Source organism: Puma concolor, chromosome E3, assembly GCF_028749965.1.
Source record: "Puma concolor isolate L17-30 chromosome E3, mPumCon1.1.hap2, whole genome shotgun sequence".
Lineage (NCBI taxonomy): Eukaryota > Metazoa > Chordata > Mammalia > Carnivora > Felidae > Puma > Puma concolor.
The window spans coordinates 15695975-15716744 of record NC_141682.1 but is presented as its reverse complement, the minus strand read 5'-3'; the positions used below and the strand labels follow the sequence as shown (position 1 = coordinate 15716744).

Here is a 20770-nt window from a genome sequence, read left to right as displayed (position 1 = left end):
TGCAAAAGCAATGTTGGTTAAAAAGGCCGACCCCTCAGTATGAATTAAGGCAGTATACCAAACTGTACTAAGTAGTCAAAGTGCATTCACTCTGTTTTTTTTTTTTTTAATGTCAGTTATACTTAAGAATTACCTTGATGAAGTTGCAGAAATTATTTAAAAACATCTCTACCTGTGACTATCTGTCTTTTTAATATTTTGAAGAATATCTAAAGAGTATTTAATATCTGAAGAATATTAAATGAAGAAATGGCAAGTATGTGTAAAGCACTTTTGTTGCATACCAAAGTATACAGTTGTCTTTTTGTTTTGTTTTTTTAATGTTTATTTTTGAGAAAGAGAGGGAGACCGAGTGCTAACGGGGGAGGGGCAGAGAGCAAAGGGGACACAGAATCCAAAGCAGGCTCCAGGCTCTGAGCTGTCAGCACAGAGCCTGATGTGGGGTTCAAACCCCCAAACTACAAGGTCTTGACCTGAGCCAAAGTTGGACGCTTAATCGACTGAGCCACCCAGACGCCCCTACAGTTGTCTTTAGGAAAGCATTTTTGCAGTTAGGTTGTAAGTTGCTGTGTTCATGGAATGCCATTTTAATGTACAAAAACAATGAAGTATGGTTATTCAGGCTTAGGTATGTGGCCAATATATATACATATATTTTAATAACCAAAGTCAGCATGACACTTCAAGGAAAACCACTGAAAGTAGTTATTGCCAGTAATAAAGTTGAGCTTTAAAAAGGCAAAGTAGAATTTTGGAAAACTTGTATTAGTTGCCATAAGTTTGGCAGCCTCCCAATACTTGAAGAGTTTAGTGATGAGATCAGTTGTGATTTTAAAAAGTGTGATTTTTAAAATATTATACAATGAAATGTGTCAGTATTTGGAAGATCTGCATAACTTTGTGAATCAGTGTTTTTCAATACATGATGTTATAAAATCAAATTCAAAGTGCAAGGTAGACAAATGTATTTTAATGTAACAAAACATGAAAAGTTCATTAGTATGTTTTCAGATTCCATAATGCAGTTAATATTTAATGAAACTTGTGGACTTTTGGTTTAGTATTAGAGTAGAATGTTTACAATTTTCTGAAAAGGCTATTAAAATACTACTTTTTTACAGCTGCGTATCTGTCTGAGGCTGGGTTTTGTTCATATACCATAACCAAAATAACATATCACAACAGTTGGAATATAGAAACATCTATAAGAATCCAACTGTTTTATGCTTTTTTTTTTTTTTTTTTTTTTTTTTTGGTCTTGGAAAATATATTTTTCATAAAACCATGCTATTGTGTTAACACGTAATGGGTTTGTAATTATCGTAATTGAAATACTAAGAAATGTTTTAAACATTTCTTGGTTCTAATTTCTTTTATGTAAATATTGATTGATATAAACCACACAAATGAAAGTTCTTTAGGGTCCTCCATAATTTTGAAGAGGAGAAATAGATTCATTGTAGCTCCTTCTGTCAATAGAATGCATCCCATTAAGAGCATACATTCCAAATGTGTGTTTTAAAGTTCTTTGCAATAAATTGTATATCTGTGTGACTATGGTGGTGATTTGTTATTTCTTAATATATTTCCATTTGATTTCAATGTAAAGAATTTTAAAAATTTATTTGTGTTTTTGAATAGTCTAGAAAGCTTTTATGTTTTCTAAGGTAAGAACTTCAGGGTTTTATAAAAAATACATACAATGAAGTCAGAATCATTCATTTTTCCTCTAAATCACTTAGCACAGAATATGGTGATTGTGTATTAAGTAAACATATCTTAAATATCTAAAATCAGAATATTTGCCTGTCTACCCAGAGAGCTGCAGTAATCACCATATATTAAAAGGATTTTGTTATAATAAGCCAAAAATTGATCTAGAGCTATTAGCGGTTATATTGAGTGTGAAAGCTCTTTGAAAACTAATAAATTATGATGTGTAGAATTTTTGCCTTCAGGCTTGGAGTGAACGTAATTGGTATAAATGATGTAGGAGTCTATTAACTGGGCAGCCCTCAGTGAACCATGACTCCCAATAGTCACACTCTTGCAATCCTCTCTCACAAGAACTCTAGGCTTGGCCATTGGACCTACTTGGGCTGTTGGGCTGTGAGCAAGCACAGTGCAAGCGGAGGCCTGCTAGGTGCTTGGACATCGAGGCTTCTCCTTTTGGAAGGCTTCCTCCGAGAACCCAGCTGTTGTGCTCTAAAGAAGCCAGTCTAAACTAATGGGGGAAAGGAGCAAGGCCCCCCCGAGCCAGCATCCAGTGTCAGACATGTGAGTGAGGTCTTCTGGGATGTGTAGCCCCAGCCAGACTGTCTCTTGTTCCAGCTGTATGAGTAACCTTAGCACAGACCCTATAGGGAGTGGGGAAACCACCCAACTGACCCACAGAATTAACAGGGAAAATAGCAGATCGGTGTTGTATTAAGCCACTGAGTTTCGGGCCAGTGCGTAGGTACTGGAACCAGATGATATTGGCTCCTTATAAGGAAGTGGTCATGGTTTGCTGCTGACATGGTGGGTGTTACACACCTGTGTGTGGCAACTCTCATCGTATAGACATAGATATAGATGAGAATGTGGAGAACAGGACAGGAAGTGGGGTTTATTCTCTTTTTTTCTTTTCTTGGTTCTGTGTCAAGGGGTATTTGCTTGAAAGACAAAGGGCCTGGCAAGCATTCTATCAAGTTTTGTGGCTTTGCCATCTTCGTTTTCTAAACCTCTGTCATCTGAATGGAGTTGCGGGGAGTAGGAGGTTCTTTCAGCAGGAAATCATGACCTTGTAAGGATACCGATGGAGGAGGACTTGCCTATTTGGTGGTCACTTTAATTGAGAGTGTATTTTCCTGTCTTTACCACGGCAATCTGGAAAAGAAATATGTATTTATCATAAATATATATGTAAATGTATATGCCATATATGTCATATATAGCATTTATGTATAGCATATATCACGTATGATATGGCCCTTTTACTTTCCTTTGTGGTTGTGGCTTTATTACTGTTAAGTAGCAAAGGTATTATAGAAAAATCACAAGTCACATGGCACAGGAAGTAGGAGAAATGGAAATGTGGCTGTGCTATACCCATGGTTAGTCCGTCGGCATATATTCTCTGTGCTCAGAGACAAGTGCAAGGTAATGGGGATGTGAGAGATGCCTGCCTTCACTGATTTTTGTAATTCAGCTTGGTGAAAAGGGTCCCTCTCCTGTCTTTCCTGTACGTCTTTTCCTGTTTCCCTCTCCCCAGCCCCAGATAAAACTCCAGTAAACCCAAACCCAGATCAGAGGTTGACTTGGTAATAGTTTTTATATCCTTACAGATTTTCAGTCTCGTTCTGTTAGAGAGGAGTGTGGAAAACTCCAGCTCTCATTGTGGATTTGCCCGTTTCTTTTGTATCAGTTTTTGCCTCATGTACGTTGAAGCTCTGATGTTAGGTACATTCACACTTAGGATTCTTAGGTCTGCATGGTGAATCTACACTTTTATCATTATGTAATGTCCCTTGTTACCTATGGTGGGGGTCCTTGTTTAGAAGTTAAATTGTCTGATGTTAATTCAGATATCCTAGCTTTGTTTTGATTAGTGGTTGCATACTAGCCTTTCCCCATCTGTCTGCCTTGGCTTCCTTTAGTATGTCTCAGAGTAGGTCAGGTGGCAGTGAATTCTTAGTTTTTCTTGACCTGAGGATGTCGGTATTTTGCTTTCATTCTTTGTTTTTGCTGCGTGTAGAATTGTGGATTGACAGCCTTTCTTTAGCACTTCAGAGATACTGCTCCATGGTTGTCTGGTCTTCATTGGTTTCTGATGAGAAATTCCCATTTATTCGTATAATTGTTCCCATGCAGTGAGTTCTGCCAGAACACAATCAGTTGTGGGAGGGGAATGTCTATAAGTCTTATTGAAATGCTCAGCCACAAGTAAGTGGTGAAAAAGCACATCGTCAGCACTTGAGAATAGTGTGAAGTAGGGTGCATGGTGATGAATTACGCAGATAGCAGTTGGAAAAGCTAGCACATTCTGGCGAAAAAATATAATCAGACGGTGCTTAAATCTGTGACCTTATATTTAGTGAAAAGATTCACAGACTTGTGGATGATGCTATGCAAGTTTCTCATTCAAATCATTTTTCCTTAGCAAAACTGCTTTTGTTTATTATTAAAATAACACATGTCCTTTTGTAAAAAATAAAAATATAGAAAATAAAACTTACATTCTACCTTACATAAATCTTAAAGTGTATTTTCTTTCAGCCTTTTTTTACTATTCACCTTTATGCATGTTTTTATGTATTTGAAATCATGTTGTATATGAAATTTTGTATCAATTTTTTTCACTGAACATTATAACAAGCATTTTTCCTATTGAAAAATCTTTCCGAAGCATAGTGACTATGTAATTATTGATGAAAGTGCCCTAATTTAATTTGGCATTCACCTGGTGATGTGTGTTTTTTTCCCCCTCTAATATAAGCAATTATGTGAAGAATGTGTTTTTATATAAAGCTTTGTGTGCATTTAGATTATTTAGAGTCCTAGAAATGATATTACAAATGGAAAAGGTTTGCTAACTATCTTTCCTTATAATTTCCTATGAAATTTGTAACAGTTTGTAAAGCTGTTAAAGTCTGGATCTATCATTTATTGAAATAATTTTTCCTAGGGGTGCCTGGATGGCTCAGTCGGTTATTAAGCGTGTGACTCTTGTTTCAGCTCAGGTCATGATCTTGCAGCTTTGTGGGTTTGAGCCCCACATCGGGGACTTGGGATTCTCTCTCTCTCTCTCTCTCTCTCTCTCTCTCTCTGCCCCTCCCTAATTTGTGCTATCTCTGTCTCTCTCAAAATAAATAAGCTTTAAAAAGAGAAAATTGAAAAAAAAATTTTTTTTCCTAGTCTATTTTTTGCCCCTTTGGAGGTGGTGGTTGTTGTTTGATATGCTTAAATTTTATATTTTTGTTTATTTTTATTCATTTAATGTTGCCTTTGTGGTTTTGTCTATTTTTTTAAGCTTATGGAATTCTTTCTCACCCAGGGATTTAGAAAATGGTGACTTCTTTTTTTTTTTTAATTTTTTAATGTTTATTTATTTTTGAGAGAGAAAGAGTGTGTGTGGGAGGGGCAGAGAGAGAAGGAGTCACAGAATCCGAAGCAGGCTCCAGGCTCTGAGCTGTCAGCACAGAGCCTGACTCAGCCTCGAACCAATGAACCATGAGGTCATGACCTGAGCTGAAGTTGGATGGTTAACTGACCGAGCCACCCAGGCCCCCCTAGTGACTTCTGTCTTTGTACTACTTTTTAAGACTAAGTTTTTTTTTTTTTTATTCTGTTAAAGTTTCCCAACTTAGCCACTTTTAAGTATATGGTTCAGTGGTATTAAATACTTTACCTTATGCAGCTGTCACTGCCATCCATCCCCATAAGTCCTAATCTTGCAAAACAAACTTTATACCTATTAAACACTAACTTCCCATTCTTCCCTCTCCACAGCCCCTGGCAACCACCATATTTTCTGCTTCTATGATTTTGACTACTCTGAGTATCTCAAATAAGTGAAATCATACAGTGTTGGTCTTTTTGTGACTGGCTTATTTGACTTAGCATAGTGTCCTCAGGGTTCATCCATGTTGTGGCATGTGTTAGAATTTCTTTCCTTTTTAAGTTTGAATAATATTCCACTGTATGTACATATATCATATTTTTCTTTATCCATTTTTGTGTTGATAAACACTTGGGTTGCTTCCATGTTTTAGCTGTTATGAATAATGCTGCTGTGAACATGGGTGTACAAATATCTCTTTGATCCTGTTTTCAAATCTTTTGGCTACATCCACAAAAGTGGAATTGCTGGGTTATATGGGAATTCAATTTTTAGTTGTTTGAGGAGCCTCCATACTGTTTAACACTGGAACTATACCATTTTGCATTCCCATCAACAGTATACAGGGGTTCCAGTTTTGTACATCCTCACCAACACTTGCTTTGTTTTTGGTTTTGGATGATAGCCATCCTAATGGATGTGAGGTATCCTTGTAGTTCTGATTTGCATTCCCTGATTGTTAGTGTTGGTGAGCATCTTTTCACGCCCTTATTGGCCATTTGTGTATTTTCTTTGGGGAAATGTCTATTCTTTGCCCATTTTTTGATTGGTATTAGTTCTTTAAGTCCTTGGTAGAATTCACCCAGTGAAGAAATCAGATCTTGGGCTTTTGTTGTGGTTGCTGGGAGATTGGTGATTACTGATTCAGTCTTCTTATTAGCGATAGGTCTTATACAGGTTTTCTTTTTCTTTGTGATTTCTGGTAGGTTTTGTGTTTCTAGAAATTTGTCCATTTCAGCTAGTTTACCCAATTTCTTGGCATACATTTGTTCATAGTACTCTCATATCTTTTTTATTTCTGTAGAATTGGTAGTAATGTCCCCACTTTCATTACTGATTTTAGTAATTTGAGTCTTCTCTCTTTTTTTGAGTCCCATGTAGCTAAAGGTTTGTTGATTTTTGTCAGTCTTTTTGAAAAACTCACTTTTGTTTTGTTGATTTTTATCTGTTGTTTTTCTATTGTCTGTTTCATTGATCTAATCGTCATTATTTCATTCCTTCTGCTAGTTTTGGATTTGTTCATTCTTTTTTTTTTATTAAAAAAATTTTTTTAAATGTTTTATTTTATTTTTGAGACAGAGAGAGACAGAGCATGAATGGGGGAGGGTCAGAGAGAGAGAGACACACACACAGAATCTTGAAGCAGGCTCCAGGCTCTGAGCTGTTAGCACAGAGCCTGACGCGGGGCTTGAACTCACAGACCGTGGGATCATGACCTGAGCTGAAGTCGGAAACTCAACCAACTGAGCCACAGGCGCCCTGTTCATTCTTTTTCTAATTCCTTAAGTTGTAAAGTTAGGTTGTTGATTTGAACTCCCTTCCTTCCTTCCTTCCTTCCTTCCTTCCTTCCTTCCTTCCTTCCTTCCTAATATAAGCATTTATAGCTGTAAATTTCTCCCTTAGCACTGCTTTTGATGCATCCCATAAATTTTGGTATGTTTGTTTTTCATTTTCATTCATCTCTTAAGTATTTTCTAATTTCCCTTTTGATTTCTTCTTTGATCCATTGGTTGTTTAAAAGTGTAAAGTGTGCAGTTTAATTTCCATTATTTTGTGAACTTTCCAGTTTTCTTTATGTTACTGATTTCTAACTCCATTGCATTGTGGTCAGAGAAGATGGTTGGTATGATCTCTATCTCTTAAAATCTATTAAGACTTGGGGCGCCTGGGTGGCTCAGTCGGTTGAGTGTTTGACTTTGGCTCAGTTCATGATCTCCTGGTTTGTGAATTAGATCCCTGCATCGGGCTCTGTGCTGACAGTGCAGAGCATGGAGCCTGCTTCAGATTCTGTGTTTCCCTCTTTCTCTGCCCCTCCCATACTCATGCTCTGTCTCTCAATAACATAATAAATAAGTGTTAAAAAAAATTAAAAAAATCTGTTAAGACTTTATTTTTGGCCTAATTAATGGTCTATCCTAGAAATGTCCGATGCTTAGTGGAGAAGAATGTGTATCTGTTGTTAATTGTGTGGAGTGTTCTGCATACGTCTCTTAGATCTAGCTGGTCTTTTTTGTGAAGTCCTGTGTTTCCTTCCTTGTCTTCTCTCTGGTTGTTCTCTTCATTGAAGTCTCCAACAGTTATTGTAGAGCTGTCTTTTTCTCCCTCCAACTCTATCCATTTCTGCTTCATATATTTTGAAGATCTGTCATTTGGTGTATAAATGTCTGTAATTGTTATATCTTGCTGTTTTGAATCTTTTATAATATATAATGTCTTTGGTTCCTTGTAATTCTTTTTTTTTTTTAACTTTTTAAAATATTTATTTATTTTTGAGAGAGAGCGACACACAGAGCACGAGCGGAGGAGGGGCAGAGATAGGGAGACACAGAATCTGAAGCAGGGTCCAGGCTCTGTGCTGACAGAGCCTGATGTGGGGCTTGAACCCACGAGCTGTGAGATCGTGACCTGAGCTGAAGTCATATGCCCCAATGTAATCTTTTTTCAATTTGAAGTCTTTTTTGTCTGATGAGAGTATAGCCACTCCTGCTCTCTTATGGTTACTGTTTGCACAGAATATCTTTCCATCCTTTAACTTCTGACCTGTGTGTGTCTTTGGATGTACAGTGAGTCTCTTGTATACAGCAGAGTTGGATTGTGTAGTTTTTTTTTTTTTTTTTTTTTTTTTTTAAGTTCATTTTGAGCAAGCTGGGGAGGGAGAGGGAGAATCCCAACGCGGGGCTCGAACTCAAGAACCCTGAGATCATGACCTCAGCTGAAACCACTAGTCAGAGTCTTAACCGACCAAGCCACTCAGGTGCCCCTGGATCATGTATTTTTATGCATTCTGCCAATCTCCCATCTTTTGATTAGAGTTTAATCCATTTAAATTTAAAGTAATTACTATAAGGGGGGCTTACTTCTGTCGTTGTGCTCTTTTTTTTTTTTCCTGTGTGCCCTACTGCATTTTTGTCCCTCATTTCCTACCTTTTTGTCTTTTTTAGTGATTTTTTTGTAGTGAAATGTTTAAATTCCTTCTTAATTTCCTTTTGTGTATATTCTATAGCTGTTTTCTTTGTGGTTACCATGGGGATAACATTTCACATCTTAAAGTTATAACATTTTAATTTAAATTTATTGTAGCTTAACTTCAATAACATACAAAAACTGTACCTTTATAGCTCTGTCTCCACCCTTTTCAGTTATTGGTGCCACAGAATTACATCTTTACACATTGTGAGCCCAGAAATGTAAACTAATAACTCCTTTAAATGCAGTCATCTAAATCATGTAGAGAACAAGATTTGGAATTATAAACCAAAGTTACAGTAATACCAGCCTTACACTAATAATTTTTTTAATACATATTAGTCTCTTAAATCAAGTAGGAAAAAAAAGCTACAAATCATTGTTACAATAACACCAGCTTTCACAATTCCCCTATATTTACCTTTATTGAGAACTTTACGTCTCCATCTGGCTTTGGGGTCCTGCCTGCTGTCCTTTCATTTCACCTGCAGAAATCCCTTGAGCAAGAAATGCTCGGGGCAGGTCTAGTGGTCATGAACTGCCTCAACTTTTATTCCTCTGGAAATGTCTTGATTTCTCCCTCACTTCTGAAGGACAGTTTTGCCAGATATAGGATTCTTGGTTTATAGTGTTTTTTTCCTTTTAGCACTTTGAGTATATTGGTCCATTGCCTTCTGACCCCCTGAGTTTCAGATGAGAAATCTGCCCATAATCTTATGAATGCTCCCTTGTATGTGATGATTCACTTTTCTCTTGCCACTTTCAAGGTTGATTCTTTGTCTTTCCCTTTGGAAACTTCGAGTATAATGTGTCTTGGTGTAGGTCTCTTTGAGTTCATCTTACTTGGAGTTTGCTGAGTTTCTCAGATGTTTATATTTATGACTGTCATCAAATTTGGGAAGTTTCCAGCTACTATTTCTTCATATATTCTCTCTGCCTCCGGCTCTTTTCTCCTGGGGCACCTGCGAAGTGCGTGTTGTTCTGCCTGATGTGTCCCACAGGTCCCTTGAGCTGTTTTCGCTTTTCTTTGTGCTCCTCAGCCTTGGTAATTTCCATCTTCTTACCTCCAAGTTCACTGATTCTTCTGCCTGCTCAAATCTGCCCTTGAGTATCTCTAGTGAATTTTTCATTTCAATTATTATACTTTTCAGCTCCAGAATTTCTTTTTGGTTTCTTTTTAGGCTTCTTAGCTCTTTACTGATATTTCCATTTTGTTCATATGTTGTTTTGTTGATTTTTTCCACATCTTCCTGTAGCTCTTGGAGCATCTTTAGGACAGTGTTTTTAAAGTCTGTCTAATGTATCTGCCATAAAGTATTTTTCAGGAATAGGTTCTGTTGAATTATTTTTTTCCCTTTGAATGGGACATACTTCCTGTGTCTTTGTTGTGGACATCTGAAGCTCATCGTGTGGTAACTCTGGAAATCAGATTCTCCCCCTGTACAGGGTTTGCTGTTTTTTGTTGTTGTTTTTGTTTTATTGAGTTTTGTATGCTCTCTCTGTAAGGATTAGGCTGAGGTATAAACTTAATATGTTAACTATGTGTTTCCTGAGCCTTTCCTTGGGCACGCACAGTGACTTTCTATTTTTCCCTGAAGGTGATATTCAGTTGTTTTGAATATCCTACTTTTTAACATCTGGCTCCCGAAAGGGTGACAGCGAAAAGTCAAGGGGGATCAAAATAGGTAGCGGTCCTTCCAATCTCCTGGGAGCCACCTGAGCTGGAGGGGTAGGGCCCTGCAGAAATGGGGAGAGGAGCAACGATGGCCGCGCACCTCTCTGTACCTCCATGATCAGAAGCTGCAATTAGTAGTCAGAACACAGGTCCCCAGTATTTTGCAGGACAGGGTCCTTTTTGCCTGCCCTAGCTGTGTGCAAGCTGCCCCGGGAACACATGCACGGCTGTCTGCCAGATGGCTGGGGCTGGGGGCTGGGGAGCTCCTACTGTGCTAAGAGCTGAAATGAACTGTTCCAGCCTTTACCTGGAAGTTGCAAGCCTTCAGCAGTGAGTTCCGGAATAGTTCCATCAGATAGATTCTGCCAGTGCAGATGTTGTCCAGGTCGGGGGACTGATTCCAGCTCTGCCCCTCCACCTCTGCCCCTCCACCTTTCCCCCAATTCTTCTCCCATTACTACTTTTTTTAACAGTTTAATCAGTTTGGAGTTTATTTTGTTCTAGAAAATGAAAGAAATATCTAAGTCAGGGGCCAGCAGAGTTTTCCTTGAAGGGCCAGGTAGTGACTTTTTAACATTTGTGGGTCATCTGATCTGTGTTGTGACTTCTTGGTTCTGCCATTGTAGCAGAAAAGCAGCCATAGGCAGTAAGTAAACAAGTTTGGGTGACAGTGTTCCGACAAGACTTTATTTACAGAAACGGATGTTTTTGTCCCGTGGACTATAGTTTATTGACGTCTGCATTGAGTTCTCCATTCTCTGTCACAAATTAGAGTCTGAAATTTTACCCTTCTTGCAAGCTAACAGGTTAGCCGGCTAGAGTGTCATGGATGCTGGCAGAAAGCATGGATGGTACATTATAATAATAGCTGTAGCCAGAATATCATTATTTGCTCTGGTTCCTGAGGCCCCAGTTCCTGTGAAGCAGCTGTAGAAGGGCCAGGTAACATGTGTTATGTATGTTACAGGAGAGGAACCCCAAGTTTAAGGAAAATGAAACTTTTATAGTTGATGATATTCCTGCCTGACCTTTGCCATAGAGGGACACATCTTTATTATCCTGGACAATAAACAGATATGTGGTTTGCTCTAGAGAGACAGTAGATCTTCTAAGGCTCTTTGCTATACAAACCTTTTTGAAAAGATAGTCTAGAGGGCAATTAGTGCTGCTTGCAAGATATTCAGAGGGAGAGAGACCCATGGAGATCTGTCTCTCAGCATCCCACCTCCGTTCTTCTCCCTGCACCCCCATCTCCAAATTGACGTGCACAGAGCCTGCCTGCTGATAGTGTCCTGCATTCATTCAGTGTGGCTGCTGGCTGCCGTTGTATTTTCTCAGGCTCTCATTTGCCGTTTGACGCCAGGAATTCATGGATTAATGAATCTGAGGCTATCTATAATTTCCACCCAGATCCATCATGTAGATTTAATTCTAAGTATGTGTTACTCTCAGATCTTGTTCCCTTTCCAGCCTGCTTATTTACTAGTTTTCAGATGTGAGAGTACTTCCTTTCAAAATGTAATGTCTGAGGATTTGTGGTCTGGACAAGAGGGCAGAAACCCCTTTCTCCCTGTTCCTTCCTGCTGTGCACAACCCTGGAACCCTGGGAAACAAAAACCAGATGAGAACTTTGAAAGGTGGTAAGAGGAAGGCTGCCTGGTTCGAGACCCCAGGAGTGGAGGAGCAGCACAGCAGCAGGATGTTTTACATCTCCCATCTCTGAGCGCAACTCAAACCCCATGTTTCCTAATCCTTAGTCTTGCAACAGAAAACCACCTAAGGAGGCTCATTTATTCCCAGTATGGAACGAGAGTCCCTCCAACAGGATCGGGCAGGCCCAGTACCACTGCCAAGATCAGCTGGGAGTCCCACTAACAGGAAGTGGCTAGCACAAGTGGTCTCCATTCCTGTTGGACCTGAAATTCTGCTTTCCTGTTAAGAGATACGAGGGTGGCCAAGTGAAAGTGGAAAGAGAGAGATCCCTTCCCACCACCTACTTTTCCAACAAGTGACCTGACTTGTGAAATGCTTTCCATCCCTGCAGGGCCTGAGGCTTCCTTTCCCAATGGAGAGAGAACATGGTGGCTGGGTGGCCCTGGCAAGTGGCATCAGTGGGGAAGTTGTCTAGCTGGGGAAGCCTCTTTGTCCCTGTGAACCTAAGATTCCCTCTCCCACTCAATTCCTGGGGTTATCGGGGGCAATCACGGAGGAAATTTGCTGCATGAGCAGCCTACCCTGGGAAGCCAGCTGACCTGGCCTCCTCACTCCTTCGAGACCTCCCAGCGAGCCATCCTAGAGGAACCCCTTCTACCTCTGCAGATGGTAACTAACAGCAGAGATCAGTGAGTGGGATCCCAAGCAAAGTTACACGGCAAAGGTTTGGGAAATTAAACTTTGACACTGGAACCACAGCACACAAAAGACCTGTATGCTCAAGTGACTGCCTCCTGAAATAAAGTAATTAAATAGGATCTAGAGTCCCCTGACATAGTAGACAGAATGTCTAGAATGCAATAAAAATCACCTGTCATACCAAGAACCAAGAAAATCACAACTTGAATGAGAAAAGATAATGAACTGATACCAACACCAGATGAATCAGATGATGGAATAATCTGACAAGGATTTTAAAGCAGCTGTCATACAGATGCTTCAGCAGTCAGTTACAAATTCTCTGGAAACAAATGAAAAATAAAAAATCCCAGCAAAGAAATGGAAATTATGAAAAGAACCAAGGGGGAATTTTAAAATTGAAAAACACAGTAACAAATAAAAAACCAAATGGGCTCAGTAGTAGAGTGGAGATGACAGAGGATAGATAGCATCAGTGGCCTCACCAGATCAACAGAATGATCTGTAAACAGATAGGTCAATAGAATTTACCCCCTCTGAACAACAAAGAGCACAAACCCCAAGTGGGATAAAACGAAAGAAATCCACACCAAGACCTCTTAGAATTAATGGATCTGAAAAGTAAAAAAGAAAAAAATCGTGACAGATGCTAGAGATAAATGATGTAGTAATGTTAATTTGGCACCAGATTTCTCATCTGAATTCATGGAGGCCAGAGGGAGGCGGTACGGTTTTCAAATGTTGTAAGAAAAGAGCTGGCGACCATTAATTCTGTATCTGGCCACGCTGTCCTTCCAGAATGAAGATTAAGTACAGACATGCATGCAAGAGAACAAAGAATTTGTTGTTGGCTGATCTGCTCTTAAAAACTGACTAAACGAAGTTCTTCTAACCTACTGAAATGATAGAAGAAAGATTATTAGAACAGCAGGAAGTCAGAAAGAATGATGGGAAGATCAGAAATATGGGTCCATGCAGCAGATGATAATTTTTCTCATGATTTTTATAAATCGTATTTGATGATTGAAACAAAAATTAAGATACCATGTAATACTCAGGGCAAAAACATTTAATTAAAAAAATTTTTTTTTCAACGTTTATTTATTTTTGGGACAGAGAGAGACAGAGCATGAACAGGGGAGGGGCAGAGAGAGAGGGAGACACAGAATCGGAAACAGGCTCCAGGCTCTGAGCCATCAGCCCAGAGCCCGACGCGGGGCTCGAACTCACGGACCGCGAGCTCGTGACCTGGCTGAAGTCGGACGCTTAAGCGACTGAGCCACCCAGGCGCCCCCAAAAACATTTAATTTAAAAGAGGGAAAGTTAGCGGTGCCTGGGTGGCTCAGTCAGTTAAGCATCTAACTTCAGCTCAAGTCATGATTCTCAGTTCATGTCAGCTCTGCTGACAGCTCAGAGCCTGGAGCCTGCTTCGGATTCTGTGTCTCCCTCTCTCTCTGACCCTCCCCTGCTTGCACTCTGTCTCTCTCTCTCAAAAATAAATAAACATTAAGAAAATAAAAAAAAAAATAAAAGAGGGAAAGTTAAAGGGACTTGAATGGAAGTGATGTTTCCATACTTCACTTGAGGTATAAAATGTTAATACCAGCAGACTATAATAAGTCATGTATATATGTAAATATACTACACATACAGTATATACATGTCACGTATATGTATGTAACACTCAGAATAACCACTGCAAACACTATACAAAGGGCTACAAACAACTACAAATATTTACAAAAGGATACACCAAAAAACAAGATAAATTAAGATGTAATCCCAAAACACGTTTAAGTAACATGCAGGAAATCAAGAAAGAGTAACAGGTATGAGAATGAGAGGAAACAAGCAGGAAGCATAATAAAATAGCAGACTTAAGGGCTAGTGGATCAGTAATTGCTTCAAATACAGTTCTAAGTGTACCAATCAAGTGATAGCTATTGGCAAAATAGTCCTGTAAAAAAAAAACAAAACAGGACTCCAAGATATGATGTCTGTGAGAAGCTCCCTTCAAATTTAGTGACATGGGTGGGTTGAGTAAAATGATAGAAAGCCATATACCATGCTGACAGTAATCCAAAAAGCAGGTTTGCCTGTGTAAATATCAGATTGTTGACCTCAGAGCAAAGACACTTTCTCTAGAGACAGAGAATAACATTTCATAATGATTAAATGATAATCCATACTAAGTGAGTATATACCAAACATTGGAGGCTCAAAACTGACCTAGTTGAATGGAGAAATTTATAAAAATAAAACTTCACAGTTCTTGTTGGGGGCTCTGAAACCCCCTCTCAACCTCTGCTGGAACTACTTGCCTAAAAATCACAAGGTTCTAGAAAATCTGAGCAACATAGTTGATTAATAGGATCTAATTGTCAGATAAAGAATATACCATGCAGCAACAGCAGAATACATATTTTTTCAAGTGCCTTTGGAACATTGACCGGGACAGACCATGTTCTAGGCCATTGAACAATCTCAACGAGTTTACAAGAATTGAAATCATATATTTGTTCCCTGACCATAATGGACAAGCTAGAAGTTAATAGAATCGAAAGGTAAATCTCTATATAGAAATTAAACTAACTCCCTTCCTTCCTTCCTTCCTTCCTTCCTTCCTTCCTTCCTTCCTTCCTTCCTTCCTTCCTTCCTTCCTTCTCTTTTCTCTTTCTTTCTTTCTTTCTTTCTTTCTTTCTTTCTTTCTTTCTTTCTTTCTTTCTTTCTTTCTTTCTTTCTTTCAATATTGGTTTCAGGAGTAGGATTTAGTGATTCATCATTTACATATAATACCCACTGCTCATCCCATCAAGTGTCCTCCTTAATAGCAATGACCCATTTAACCCATTCCCTCTACCCACCTCCTCTCCAGCAATTCTCAGTTCTCTGTATTTAAGAGTCCCTTATGGTTTGTCTCCCTCTCTGTTTTTATCTTATTTTTCCTCCCTTCCACTGCGTTCATCTGTTTTGTTTCTTAAATTCAACATATGAGTGAAATCATACAATATTTGTCTTTCTCTGACTTATTTTGCTTAGGATAATACACTCTAGTTCCATCCATGTTGTTCTAAATGGCAAGATTTCTGTAATATTACATTGTGTATATACACCACATCTTCTTTATCCATTCATCAGTTGGTGGACATTTGGGCTCTTTCCATAATTTGGTTGTTGATAATGCTGCTATAAACATTGGGATGCATGTGCCCCTTCGAATCAGCTTTTTTGTATCCTTTCGGTAAATACCTAGTAATGCAATTGCTGGGTTGTAGGTAGTTCTATTATTTATTAAAATTAATTTATTTTTTAAATTTACATCCAAGTTAACCTATATAGTGCAACAATGATTCCAGGAGTAGATTCCTTAATGCTGCTTACCCATTTAGCCCATCCCCCCCGACAACCCCTCCAGCAACCCTCTGTTTGATCTCTATATTTAAGAGTCTCATATGTTTTGTCTGCCACCCTGATTTTATATTATTTTTGCTTCCTTTCCCTTATGTTCATCTATTTAGTATCTTAGATTCCTCATATGAGTGAAGTCGTATGATATTTATCTTTCTCTGACTAGTTTTTTAATACCCTCTAGTTCTGTCCAAGTAGTTGCAAATGGCAAAATTTCATTCTTTTTGATTTCCGCGTAATACTCCATTGTATATCTATACCACATCTTCTTTATCCATTCACCCGTTGATGGATGTTTGGGCTCTTTCCATACTTTGGCTATTGTCGATAGCGCTGCTATAAACATTGGGGTGCATGTGCCCCTTCGAAACAGCACACCTGTATCCCTTCAATAGATACCCAGTAGTGCAATTGCTGGGTCGTAGTTCAATTTTTAATTTTTTAAGGAACCTCCATACTGTTTTCTTGAGTGCCTGCACCAGCTTGCATTCCCACCAGCAATGCAAAAGAGATCCTCTTTCTCCACATCCTTGCCAACATCTGTTGTTGCCTGAGTTGTTAATGTTAGCCATGCTGACAGGTGTGAGGTTGCATCTCACTGTGGTTTTGGTTTGTATTTCCCTGATGATGAGCGACGTGGAGCGTTTTTTCATGTGTCAGTTGGCCATCTGGATGTCTTCTTTGGAGAAGTGTCTATTCATGTGTTTTGCTCATTTCTTCACTGGATTATTTGATTTTTGGGTGTTGAGTTTTAGAAGTTCTCTATAGATTTTGGATACTAAACCTTTATCTGATATGTCATTTGCAAATATCTTCTCCCATTCCGTTGGTTGCCTTTAGTTTTGCTGATTGTTTCCTTTGGTGTGCAGAAGGTTTTTATTTTGATGAGGTCCCAAATAGTTCATTTTTGCTTTTGTTTCCCTTGCCTCCAGAAACGTGTTGAGTAAGAAGTTGCTGTGGCTGAGGTCAAAGTGGTTTTTGCCTGCTTTGTCCTCGAGGATTTTGATGGCTTCCCATCTTATTTTGAGTTTATTTTTGTGTATGGTGTAAGAAAGTGATCCAGGTTCATTTTTCTGCACTTTGCTGTCCAGTTTTCCCAGCACTATTTGCTGAGGAGACTGTCTTTATCCCATTAGATATTCTTCCCCGCTTTGTCAAAGATTAGTTGGCCATGTGTTTGTGGGTCCATTTCTGGGTTCTCTATTCTGTTCCATTGATCTGGGTGTCTGTTTTTGTGCCAGTACCATACTCTCTTGATTACAGCTTTGTAATACAGCTTGAAGTCTGGGATTGTGATGCGTCCAGCTTTGGTTTTCTTTTTCAGGATTGCTTTTGGTATTTGGAGTCTTTTCTGGTTCCATACAAATTTGAGGATTGTTTGTTCTAGCTCTGTGAAGAATGCTGGTGTTATTTTGATAGAGATTGCCTATTGATATTTTGGGGAACCTTCATAGTGCTTTCCAGAGTGGCTGTGCCAGTTTGCATTCCCACCAACAGTGTAAAAGTGTTCCCCTTTCTCTGCATCCTCTCCAACCTCTGTTGTTTTTTGAGTTTAATTAACACATTTCTAAATAAACCCTGGGTCAAAGAAGAAGTCTCAAAAGAAAAGGAAAAAAAACCCAAAACATACAGCTGAATGGTAATAAAAACAAAACAAACTGTACGTGGGTTGTAGCTCAAGCAGTGCTCATAGGGAAATTTATAGCACTAAATGCTTACATTAGAAATGAGGCAAGATATCAAATCAGAAATCAATGAAAATCTAAGTGTAAATGTAAATAAAAATCTAAATGTAAATCTAAATAAATGTTGTTTCATTAGAGGACTCAGTACAGCAAAATGTCAGTTTTCCCCAAATTGATCTATAGGTTTAATGTAATTCCTATTAAAATCCCAGTAAGGTTTTTGTAGAAATAGAAGAGCCTAAACAGTGTTGAGGAAGAAGAAAAAATGGGAGGAATCCTACATCCTGATATTATAGCTTACCGTATCAGACCCACAGATCGACAGAACAGGTTAGAGATCCCAGAAAGAAACCCACAAACATGCCTAAACGACTTTTTACAAAGGTGCAAAAGCAATTCCTTGGAGGAAGGATAACCTTTTCAACAAATGTTGGGATAATTAGACATCCACAGGCAGAAAACCACCACCAAAATGCACACACCCGAGGTACCTGCACACATACACACGTTGCTTTTAAACTTGACATCTTACATAAAAATTAACTGAACGTGGGCCATGAACTACAGTAAATAAAGTAAAACTATACAACTTTTAGAAAAAAACAACAGTTTAAAAATTTTAAGTTTATTTTCAGAGAGACAGCGTGAGTGGTGGAGGGCAGAGAGAGAGAGAGGAAGAGAGAGAGAATCAATACGGGGCTTAAACTCAGTTGGGAGATCATGACCTGAGCCCAAACCCCGAGTCGGATGCTCAACTAACTGAGCCACCCAGGTGCCCCAGAAAAAAAGCGTTTTTAAAAGAGAAACGTGTCATCCCTCTTCTCACATGACTCTGTCTCTCTTATCCTTTTATCCTTTCATCAGTACTTCAGTGCTGTTTGGACATCACACCTCTAGGAAGTTGTCACTTGTCCGGTGAGGCTGGCTGGGTCAGTCATCCGTCTCTCAGGCTCTCGTAATACCTTACTGGACATTTGTCTTTTCTCTGCTTGCCCTGCCCGGCATCTGGGTCTTTTCATGTTTGGGGAATTCCCTTTTGAATTAGCTTTGTTTAGGGCAGGGGCCCATTGCCTGCTTCAGAAGTTAAGGAGGAGAGATACTGTTTGCTGGTACCATGTGCCAGTGGGGGTATAACAGTATCATCAAGGCTGATCATTCTCTTTGCCCAAGACTTTGAGTGTGGAGTGAGAGACAGAAGGGCTGGGACACGGAGGGTTCATTCTTGGGCTCGTGGCAGAGGCATCTCCATTTCAGGGGTGGTCGTGGTCATGGTAGCCACAGAGCGGTGGCGTCTACAGTAGATGGCTTCTGAGGGATTGAGGGGTGGTCCTGTGGCCAGCCGTCCTTCGTTCCTGCCTTTCTAAAGATTCTGTGATCTGTGGGGTCCTTTTAACAAATTCCTTTTCTTTAGCCAGAGTCCGTTTCTGTTGCTTGCAAAAGAATCTTGATTGATTCAATCACCCTAGCATAATAGTATTGCACGTTTTGCCTGTTTACTTGCCATTTCCTCCTCAAACTAGATCATGGTTGGGTCTCTGTCTTGTTCATTATTGTACACTCAACACACGGCATGCTTCAGGTATATTAACCTTTCAGTAAATAATGAAATGTGCAGGTCTTCAACCTTGTTTTCCCATTGGCCTGATATTTAGTGGTAATTACGCTGTGATTTTGGCATTTAGTGGGCTTTTATTTTTAGTTTTCAGTGCTGTTTGCAAGATCTGAATGTTTTGTTTGCCTTCTGGATATTTTATTGGCAACTTGGAAGAGAATTCGTAGTTATCTTGAACAATATTTTTTCTTCGCTCCTTAGTTTTCCTAATCCAAGTACCAAATGCGATGGACTGGAGTACGCTTTTCTATCAGGAAAAAATAAAATAAAAGACTTTGTGATTAACCAACATAATAATAAAGCTGGTAGATTTTTTTAATAACTTTCTTTCATTGTGGATAGCATTATAACGTTAGAGCACACTGATGTATAGCGTATACACACACATACACACATGCACACGCACTCATATGGGCTCCTTGTGTCTCCTCATTTTTCCTGTTGTTAATTCCATCATATTTCAGTCACAGTTGAGATGAGGCAACATCTCCATTATCTTGGATGACTACATTTTGCCTGGATGACTTTGTTTTGCCTCTCTAATGGAGAATACCTTTGATTGTACCTCCTTAGCACTCTTCCCCTTTCCTCCAATAATATGAGCCAACTCACCATGATCTTTTTTGTGTAGCCTCCTCACAGGTTGCACTTTTACTGAAATCAGGCCTATCTTGCAGAGTTTCTAGGTGGATTTTTCTGATGACATCTGAAAAAGCTTGATAATATCTTGTGATTCCAACTCTAAGTTTATCTTACAGTATTTCTTCAAATTATTTATTCTTACTAGACTCACCGCAGTTTTACCACTCAATATTAAATCGTGTCCTTTTTGGGGGAATATCTGTCTCTTAACACACATGCCACTTGTCCCCTCAGCAGTTTCAGTATGTTCAAGTTCCACCATTCAGTTGACATAGAATATGCTCTAGGACGCATTCCCTTACTCACTCTCCCTTTCTCAAAGCAGAGATACTCTTTCTTAGGAGTGCTACTCCCCTCTAGGAGCCCATCTTATCTATCCCTTGGTATTACATATTATTGTACTAATACTATCTGAAGCGGTTGAATGGATTTGAAAATGAAAGCATCAGTGCCATCTTCTCTATAGGGCTTTCAGAGTTAATTTATTCAGAGTTTATTTCATTGGGTTTTAGAAAATTTAAAGCACCATCAAAACACTATAATGTTAATTTTCTGCATCATGCGGATACCGTAGGGGCATTTATGGTTATGAAATGCACCTTTTTTTCTTAAAAATGATGCCTTGGCGTTTTCTTTGCCTTGAGGGTTTTATTCAAATTATCATTTGTTTTTTACTTTTGCAGTCGATGCTCCGAGGGAGAGGAGGTTGCTACAAACATACATTCTATGGTATCGAAAGCCATCGTTGCATGGAAACTACCCCAAGCTTGGCATGTGCAAATAAATGTGTCTTCTGTTGGCGGTAAGTAAAAATGAATGGCTGTGGTGAC

At 39.1% G+C, this 20770-nt stretch overlaps 1 protein-coding gene across 2 annotated transcripts in view; it reads left to right on the top strand.

Annotated features, from left to right (window-relative positions):
* LOC112859877 (S-adenosyl-L-methionine-dependent tRNA 4-demethylwyosine synthase TYW1) overlaps positions 1 to 20770 on the top strand; it is a 210959-nt gene that overhangs the window by 54574 nt on the left and 135615 nt on the right. For both annotated transcript variants that reach the window (XM_086692048.1, XM_086692047.1), the window contains exon 10: positions 20624 to 20742. In XM_086692048.1, the coding sequence (XP_086548174.1) occupies positions 20624 to 20742 (119 nt within the window). The remainder of the gene's footprint in view (positions 1 to 20623; positions 20743 to 20770) is intronic.